At 45.1% G+C, this 9,308-nt stretch overlaps 1 protein-coding gene and 1 long non-coding RNA gene across 2 annotated transcripts; both read left to right on the forward strand.

The window, feature by feature from the left end:
* The first annotated feature begins 2,365 nt into the window (after positions 1-2,365).
* Positions 2,366-3,034, forward strand: LOC136532101 (uncharacterized). The gene is made up of 2 exons (XR_010778172.1): positions 2,366-2,430; positions 2,659-3,034. It is a non-coding gene; the product is annotated as an uncharacterized lncRNA (long non-coding RNA).
* A 2,162-nt stretch (positions 3,035-5,196) lies between these two features.
* On the forward strand, positions 5,197-8,963 carry LOC136532105 (triosephosphate isomerase, chloroplastic-like). The gene is made up of 9 exons (XM_066524716.1): positions 5,197-5,468; positions 5,559-5,585; positions 6,304-6,373; positions 7,035-7,158; positions 7,366-7,450; positions 7,538-7,670; positions 7,780-7,953; positions 8,205-8,287; positions 8,665-8,963. The coding sequence occupies exons 1-9, from the start codon at positions 5,307-5,309 to the stop codon at positions 8,719-8,721; spliced, it is 915 nt and encodes a 304-aa protein (XP_066380813.1). The 5' UTR covers positions 5,197-5,306; the 3' UTR covers positions 8,722-8,963.
* Positions 8,964-9,308: the final 345 nt, after the last annotated feature.

A 9,308-nucleotide genomic window follows, 5' to 3' on the forward strand; every position in this document is an offset into this window, starting at 1 on the left:
GAGGTCCTAGGCCGTCCACAGGACAAACGACAACATGTATATGTGTTTGCGCTGGCAAGAACGACCAATGGGTTGTTCATGAGGAAATCCCCAGAGGTCGAAGAGACCATGAAAGTTGAACGAGCGGCGAAACGACTGGTGACAGAAGTCTAGGTATGCTTTGCCTGACCACCTAATCTTGCTATCCAGTCAAACTATCTTACTTAGCTTTTACATGCAGGACTTAATGAAGACCGCAAAGGTACCAAAAGAAGTGCTTCGACCAGATTGAGGGGATCACAGCAAGCATTAAAGAACTGGCGGCCGAGGTGGAACGCTTGTGCCACCAACTTGAAGCCGCCAACCATGAGAGGACGGAGCAAAGGCATAGAACCAGAACCTAGTCGTCTAGCTCAGTAACAAAGAGCAGGAAAGAACAAGTAAGTTGTCACTTTATCACAACGAGTGCATGACACGTGTTGTTGCATTGTTGGTAGTAACAGCTATAGTGGAGGCTTAGAAGCCGAAGTAGTCCGTCTCCCAAGAGGAGAATAGCCATGTGGTCGTAGAGTGTGATCGCTAAAGGAGGACAACAAGAAACTAGCACATTGATCAGTCGCAACTCTAGGACCCACACAACCAAGATGAAGGAGGAACTAAAAAGTAAGTGTCTAGACCACCTGCTCACTTTTGTTGCCCGCCTTATCTTGTCGTGTGCATGACGTTTTAATGTCTTGTGCGATTTGTAGTTTTAAAAGTCAATGCCAAGAAGCATTGGAAGTCGTGATAAAGAACATGATGGCTGGAAGGCATTGTGCCAAGAGATCACCAAGGATTAAGACACATGGAAGAAATGATGCTAGGAAGTGGCAACGGGTGTTTTGCCGGTCCTCAACCTTATCGATCTAGCACTTACAGAGGACGCGCCAGGACGCCATAGCTCGGACTGGTTGATAGATGCCAAAAGGCATGGGGATGGTTCCAAGAGTTCATGAAGGAGGCGGGTGAGTACACAGGTGCACAGTACTAAGCATGGTGCGTGCTCACTACCCCTTGATCGATCTCAAACGCCTAGAGGCTGGATACCCGAAGGAGATAGATTTAGACAAGGCTGAGGAGCTTTGGATGACCCAGCTGGACTTGTCGGCAAAAATAATCGGCGACATTAACCTATGTGGAGGTGGGACAGCACCTGTATAGGGCAGCCCTCAACAAGTCAGCTAGAAACGCCATTAGTTTTGAGCCAACCGGCGAAGCCTGCGTGGTCTCGACTAGCCAGGCATCGGTGGGGCCATCTTCTTTAGCTCGACCAGTACAAGAGTCTTTGAGACTCAAGCAGAGATGTCGTCAGAGAGCAGGCAAGCAGCAGTGTTGCCACATTGCCCCGACCAGCCAATAGGATAGGCTATAGCTCTAGAAAGATGTAGTTGTGTTATTATAACTGTACCTTTCAGGCAAGCTTGTAATAACGTAACTGTATATCATCATAAGCTTGTTGTTGTTTTGTATAAAACACATTTAAGTTTAGAACTCATGTTGTGTGTAACTAAGTGAGAACATGTCAGCATTCTGTTTAGTTTACTATTTAGTCGACACTTCATCCTAAAAGGTTTGTACGGCCCTAGTTTGCATGTGGTCGGAGTGTGAGGTGCGTGACTATGCACACGTAGACAGGACAAGTCAAACCAGAGGGACCTGCTGATCACCCGTAGCGTAGAGAGCAGATCCCATGCACGCATTGGGAGGAACCAGAGATAGGGTCTACTCCGAAAACCTAGGAGAATGGTGGTCGGTTTTTGACTGGTTGAGTAGAATATACCATAAACTTTGAGTGACACATTAGAGTGGTCGGAGAATCATAGTAGCTTATTGATTGAATCAAAAGTTACAAGAGGAGTACATATCTTAGCAGTTAAGCATAGAACGCTAAGCTTGTCGATGTGCCATGAATTGGGTATGTCGTACCATCTAGGTGAGCTTAACCTATAAGCATAGGTCGTTGTAACTTCCTTGATCATGAAGGGCCCTTCCCAGGAGTTTGTGAGTTTGTGGACACCAGCCTGATTCATCTTCCACTTTAGGACCAGGTCCCCAACCATAAAGAACTGCTTAATGTTCTTGTTGTAGTACCTGCGCAAAACAGCAAGGTATTTGGCTGTTACGTACGCAAGAATCGAGCTGCTTCTCTTCTGCACTATTCACTTCTAGCTCCCACGCTTCATTGGCCTTGTCTCTTGAAGTCTTATCCATGCTGATCTGAAGGCTATAATCTACTGGAAGCACTGCCTCAGCACCGTAAACCCATAAAGTTGGTGATACGCGGTATTGCACTGGGCTGGTGTTCTGAGGCCCAGACCACGGTTGGTAACTCTTTGAGCCATCTTCTAGGGTCCTAACCCACTCTCCTGTAAGAAGAAGAAACCAAAGCTCCCCACAGCTATTCAAAATCAGGTATTCTTTGGTAATGTGGCACGTGCATCATAAGTACCTCTCGTCATTTTGTAACATCAGGTTTTGTTCTGTCAGATCTCTGATGTATGTTCAGAGATTGAACTAAATGTAATATAACTAAACATTTGTAATTTATTATTAGGTCCAACAGTGTTAAAACTTTGCTGTGCCTTTCGTTTTCTGTTGTATCAGGACCCACAAGCACTGATGACAACATCTGTTCTGCAGGTAGCTACGGCTGATGGCGAGGCGAAGAGAAAGAGGGTTCGGAAGCGGGAGAGGGGCAAAAAAGATAACAAGCAATTGGAGAGTGCGAACTAGAAGGATGGGCTTGCGGTATGAAGTTTCAGTGCTCTTTTGCTAGGCATCCATCCTGACTCCGGAGCTAGTCAACTAGGAAAGACTTCCTTTCTCCCACAGGATTCAGGATGTCATGCCACACCATGCTCATTGTATGTTGAAGATGTTTCTTGCAACGTAATACTTGATTGCTTATGGTGATCGTGAATCCTGATCTCTAGAGGAATAGAGGATGTTACTGGATACTTTTTTGTAGCAAGATGCAACATTAAATATTTTTTGAAGCAAAAGTTTGATACCTGTAGCTCTACCAGGCTCCTGTTTGCTTGGCTACATGTGTGATCCCATTCTTTAATTGTAAGACGTGCTTGTTGAGAGAGGTCTTTAACTGGAGCAATTGTCCATCTCACAGCCGCGAACTGTTTGGAAGTTGTTGCCGTTGGACTCCCTCCAGTCCATCTAACAAGCTGAGTACGCGCACCTCTATGTGTACGGGGAAAAACTCTAGCAGTGTAAACCTTTGGCCATAATGATCTTTTCCTCTTCTAATGTCGTCTCGGTCAATGACTCAGGGCAAGGGCAACGTAGGCCTGTTCGTTTGGCTGTGGCTTGTCGTAAACGATCGTAAATTTTCAGCCGGAACAGTATTTTTCTCTCACACAAACCAGTTAATAGTACTTTTTCACGAAACCAGCAACGATACGAACCAGCCAACCGAATAGGCTGTAGGCGGTAGGCCTTTTTTTTTTTTGAGGGGCACTAGTGATCTCAGTTTCACGTAGAGTACTGCTTGAACACCTAAGGGCATCTGAACTGTGTAGAGCTGGCATTGTTAATTGTTATGGTCGACCTTACACATAGTGGCCACCGACCTCAAGACAAAAAGGTTAGAATCGGCCCCTAAGCTTGAAGCCCGATCTTAGTAGCGATTAAAAAATCAGATCGGGCCTCAGCCAACCAAGCAACGGCGGAGAAGCAAAGTGGCCTAGGGAATGGCTGATGGCATTTTTTTTTATCTTAGAGCGGGATCCATCTAAAGACTGATGGAGGCCTTAGGGTGTCCTTAATGACAAATTGCAAATAACTAGCTAGATGAAGCTTAGAAATAATTAAAAAAAACACTATAGTGGAGGGTTATGTCAGTTATGAGAGAGTTGTTTTTAGGACATCGTGCTAGATTAGCTATTTGTGAGCCACGAACTATTTGATCTCACGTTGATAACCAATAGAATTCTTACGGAACTAACTATCTGAGAACCAACGGGAATGCCCTTAAACATACTAGCATTGGCCTATAGACTCTGTGGGGCCTACTTAGGGTCTGCATCAGTGGTATAAACTCCGGATGCCCTAAGGTCACAATTAAGGTACTAGTACTAAATTGTTTACTCTGCTATGCTGTCCATCTTGCCTACGTAAAATTCACATGCTTTCAGACACAAAACTTGCTTCAACGGTGGCCTTCGCTTTTCGTCAGATGAAGCAGCTACTGCTCCTGGAGCCCTGTTCGGCTCACTTAAATTTGGCTGCTACTGTTGATTTATTGTGAGAGAAAAATATTGTTTCTTCACTAAAAAGTACTGCTGAAGTAGTGCTGAAAAACAGAGCTAGCTGATGTTTAGAAGCTTTGTTGGAGCTTGAGGCATACAACTAACATGCATCGTTGGACTCGGCATGTAAACCTCTGCTGATGTCTTCCTCCTCTGCTAATGTCCAGGCCGTTCGGCTGGTAGGTAGAATAGTGAATTTTGGATTATTTTGGATGGTTGAATAGTATTCTGTGAGAGAAAATAAGCTGAAATAAGCTGAACGGAAGTAGTACAGCCGAACGCCCTCGTCATCTCGATCGATTTTTTGTTGAAGGGAACAGGAGGGGCAAGAAGCCCCCACTGAATGAATATATCAATATTAAAAGGCAATAAAAAGTAGAAAGGAAGCGCTAGAAAGTCACAAAATTATTGATTGAGGAACTAAAAAGGAGTAAAAGAAAACGAAAATAGAGACAGGTGCGAGGTGAGTGACACAAGCGCTGCCCGCGTCCGGGTATCACCGTCGTCGAGAACCACATGTGTTCCGGCTCCCTGGGACCCACGGTAACGGTATTACGGGAATGTCTCTCCAACCCCACCTGGTAGTGGTAACGGTATACGTGCACACTGACGCACACGCACTGGATCCATCCAGGGAGGAAACGAGGAATTACAACTTTCCAAGGGCTGGACCAGGACCTTGCGCGCTCGCCAGTCGCTCTCCAGCTGGGCCGGCCCAGCTGGCCCTGGTATCTCCGCCCAGTCGCGGCAGCGGCGGAACGTGGCAGGATCCGGGGCCCTTGGTGCCCTATCCGTGGGCCGATAAGGCGAGTGGTCGGCCATACAAAAAGCCGTTGCCCCGGACTCGCGCACGGGTCGCTGTCCCTCGCCTACCCCACCCCAGGCCCTTTCCCCGTGTCCGGTGGTTGCGGCTGCCCGCAGCATCCCATATTCCCTCCTCGCGAACGAGGACGGCTGCCAGTCCCGAGCCTCGCCTCGCCTCCTCCTCGCCAGTTTCCCCCACCTACCGCAGCAGCGAGACTGAGAATGGCCGCGGCGCCGTCGTCCCTCGCGTCCTCCCACCTCTCCCGCGTAGCTGACCTCCGCCGCGCCGCGGCGGTGGCCATTCCCGCCGTCCCACAGCAGCTTCGCATCGGCTGTTCGCGCCGCCGCGCCCAGCGCGTCGTCGCCATGGCTGGATCCGGCAAGGTGCGCCGCCGCCGCCGCTCTTTGACCAGCCATGTTTAATCTGCCCATGTGATTTCTGCGCTCATGCTCCCGCTTGACTCTGCTTTGCAGTTCTTCGTCGGAGGCAACTGGAAGTGCGTAAGTGCTTGTTCTGCTTCTTCAGCTTTTCGCGCCTTGGGGTGTCAGTACTGATGGGTGTCAGTACTGATGATCCTGGAGATGCTGTGTTACTGTATGATTTTGGCTGTTGCCGCATTGGGCATTCCAACGGGGCCGGAACGAGATTTTTTGTCGTCATCCATACATACATCGTGATTTACACCGTACATGGCCACTTCTAGAAATAGAATCGCTTGTCTGCTGCCCAGCTTGGCCTGCCAAAGCCGTTATAAAAGTTGTGAATTTTTTTTTTTTGAAAGGGAGGTATATAAAAGTTGATGTTGTATCTTTCACCTTTATTTGAAAACTTTTAGCTGAGGATACAGAGGCCCTTTCTTGATCCTGTTTGAGTGTTTGCTAAGCTTTGAGAGGCCTGGACGGAGGCTAGGCGATGGAGTGAAATGGTGGATTTTTTTTTTATGTTGTGAAGTTTTGAGTTGTGGTTGTTTATTAGTAATGGGTCTGCAAGTTTCATCGGCCCAAAATCAAGCTTCAAATTTGTAAATTCATTTTTGGGCTTCATCTTTGGATTAGCGAACATGGCTTATTTGTGTTGAAGAAAAATCTTATTTCATATACGAAGCCTCTTCACTTCGTGAGCTTTTGCTGCCAACATTAAGTTATATTCCTTGGTTTATTTAGTTACTCATCTTAGAATTTGTGGTGTTGATGTCTGTTTCTTTTCCCTCTTCTTCAGAATGGAACAAAGGACTCCATTAGCAAGCTTGTCTCTGAATTGAATGCTGCTACACTCGAAACTGATGTAGGTAAGCCTATTTGTTTCATCTTAACATATCCTAGTCTTCCTCTTTCTAGGATATTCCCATTTGGTGCATGCATCTGATTGGTATTCTTATGTTTTCCTGTTCCACATAAATGTTTTGTTAATACAGATACCTTACTGAATATTTGCATTTACTAATATATCACTTATTTTCTTTGTGTGATGTACAAGGCTATCTACTAAAGTGTAAATCCATTGCTAATTCGATGTTTGGATAGTTGGCTCCTATAGAAAAAACTGCTGGGAAAAATGTTTGCTTAATGCTCCTAATAAGATTTGCTAGTGACTTTCCTGAAAGCCTTTTATGTAACTGTAAGAAACTTAAGCATATGAGCTACCTGCATCCTGTATGAGTACCATGTGGCCTGGAAACACTTCTTCCATGTTTGTAGCAGGCTCTTCTCTTGAATAGAAAGTGTCTATCTCAGGTTCTGCAAGTCCATCTATAGGAACAATTTATTTATTCTTTGGCAGTATAGATGGGATTCTGCTTATGGGCTCCAAATTATAACCAGGACCTAATATCTTGGGTTGGAAACACGTATAGTAGAGAGAATTATCTAAGAAATTCTATGCCACTTTGCTGCTTGTTTCTTGCTGAATAAAGCAATCAAACTAATGTGTGGCATTATGCAATTCTACAGATGTTGTGGTGGCACCTCCATTCATCTATATCGATCAGGTCAAGAATTCACTAACTGGTCGCATTGAGGTTTCTGCTCAGAATGTGTGGATTGGAAAAGGAGGAGCCTACACCGGAGAGATCAGGTTGGGTACACTGGACACTGGTCACCCTTTTCTTTGCTAAGTATATACATGGAGATTGCAACTAGCTGTAAAGTGGTTATAAAACCAGCAGTCTGTTGGTTTTCCTGGATGGACTTTGGATAAATAGGTAACAATGGATTAGGAGTTTATTTTTTTCACTTCTGGCTTTGCTAATAGAACTTTTATCCTTCCCTTAAAAAATTACAGTGCAGAACAATTGGTGGACATCGGTGTTCAATGGGTTATTCTTGGACACTCTGAGCGTAGGCATATTATTGGTGAAGACGACGAGGTGATTATTTTCTGTGCATATGCTACTGGTTTGACACTTCCAGAAACATAGTTTTTGATTGCAATATAACAAGTTGTGCAAATGCAGTTTATTGGGAAGAAGGCTGCATATGCATTGAGCCAAAATGTTAAGCTTATTGCCTGCATAGGAGAGCTTCTGGAAGAGAGGGAAGCAGGGAAAACTTTTGATGTATGTTTTAAGCAGATGAAGGCTTTTGCAGGTGAAATTTCTTCATCTAACAAACCTTTTTTATGGGTGTTCTAGAGAAGAAGTTGGGAGGCATTGATTTTGCTTGTGTTGATGCATATGCAACATGTATCTGCTTGCAGATAGTATTTCAAATTGGGCCGATGTTGTAATTGCATATGAGCCTGTTTGGGCTATTGGAACTGGACAAGTTGCTACTCCTGAGCAGGCCCAGGAAGTTCATGCCGCTGTACGCGATTGGTTGAAGACCAACGTATCACCTGAAGTTGCCTCTAGCACTCGAATAATCTATGGAGGTTAGTTTCTCATGTCATATACTCATATCGCTATGTCAGGATAGTGTGCTTCTCATATTTCTTTCCATTAAATTTGATAATGGAAAGATTGAACTTGGAACTGCGGTTTACTAAATTACTATGAGAGACATTAATTCATAAGCTTAAATATCTCGGCAGATGTTCCGTTAAATTTTATTCCAGTGTTGTGGGGTGTTTAACATGACTTACTGGCTCTATGATGTGACCATCCTCCTTTGCTTGTGTTGCAGGTTCTGTGAATGCAGCCAATTGTGCAGAGCTAGCAAAGAAAGAAGATATTGATGGTTTTCTTGTTGGTGGTGCCTCCTTGAAGGTATGACAAATTAACCTCAGATCTTTGTACATAATCTCCTTTGTTTGTAACATCTATTGTCTATTGTCAGTGGCTGCTGTTTGTAGCTCTTAAAACTCCTCTTGCAAATTTCATTACGCACTTCCAAATCTCAGTGGTGTTTAAACAGGACTATGTATATTGATCGCTGTTAAATAGTAGGTTTAAAATCATCTACTGGCAATGTTTTGCTGCCTTGTGTTAAATAAGGCTGATTATGTTATTTGATCTCTCCACTCCGTATGCAGCATATAGTTTACAAAACCTTCAAGAAGCTGTCAAAAATTTTGAACCATCAGTGTACCTAGCCTGCTATATAATAATCAATGATCTGTTAACAAATTTCTTGGTTTTGGCAGGCACCGGATTTCGCCACCATTGTCAACTCAGTGACTGCCAAGAAAGTTGCTGCCTGACGCGCCCTGTGATTGTCGGAGGTGCACCGTGTGAATGTGATTGTGTGCCGTCACCTCCTGGTTTTGCTGATTTGCAGCACGGAAACAGAAAATAATGCAAGATGTCATCATCTTTTTTTTGTTCTCGTAGACCTGTACGTGACGGGAGTTCAGTTGTACCGTTGTACGTGAGCGATGTACGTTGGGAATATTGTGCTGTGAGTCCTTTTCTATGGAAAAAAATCGTTGACAGTCGAGGAGAATGATAAGTGCCATTTTTTATGCCTAAATACTTCAAGTACAAGTTGTAGTAGAAATGATAAGTGCCTTGATTGTGTACAGAAACTGCGTGTGATCGTGCACGATCGCAGCTTGGTGAGAGAAGAGCCGATGTTGAGTCGTTCAGTCCAGAAATGATGCAAGCACACTTGGCAGTGGCAGTGACTGCCAGTGTTCTCTGCCTGTGGCCAAAGAGCTATTTGCATGGATGGTGCGCGGCTCTGCTAGGACGGACAGCCATGGACGGCTTCGGCAATCCACAGGCCACAGTGCCCCCCGGCGGGCGCGCCCCATGTGAAGCTGCCAAGGGCCGCCAGCTAGAGCACCAT

The sequence above is a fragment of the Miscanthus floridulus genome, unplaced genomic scaffold (assembly GCF_019320115.1).
Source record: "Miscanthus floridulus cultivar M001 unplaced genomic scaffold, ASM1932011v1 fs_523_1_2, whole genome shotgun sequence".
NCBI lineage: Eukaryota > Viridiplantae > Streptophyta > Magnoliopsida > Poales > Poaceae > Miscanthus > Miscanthus floridulus.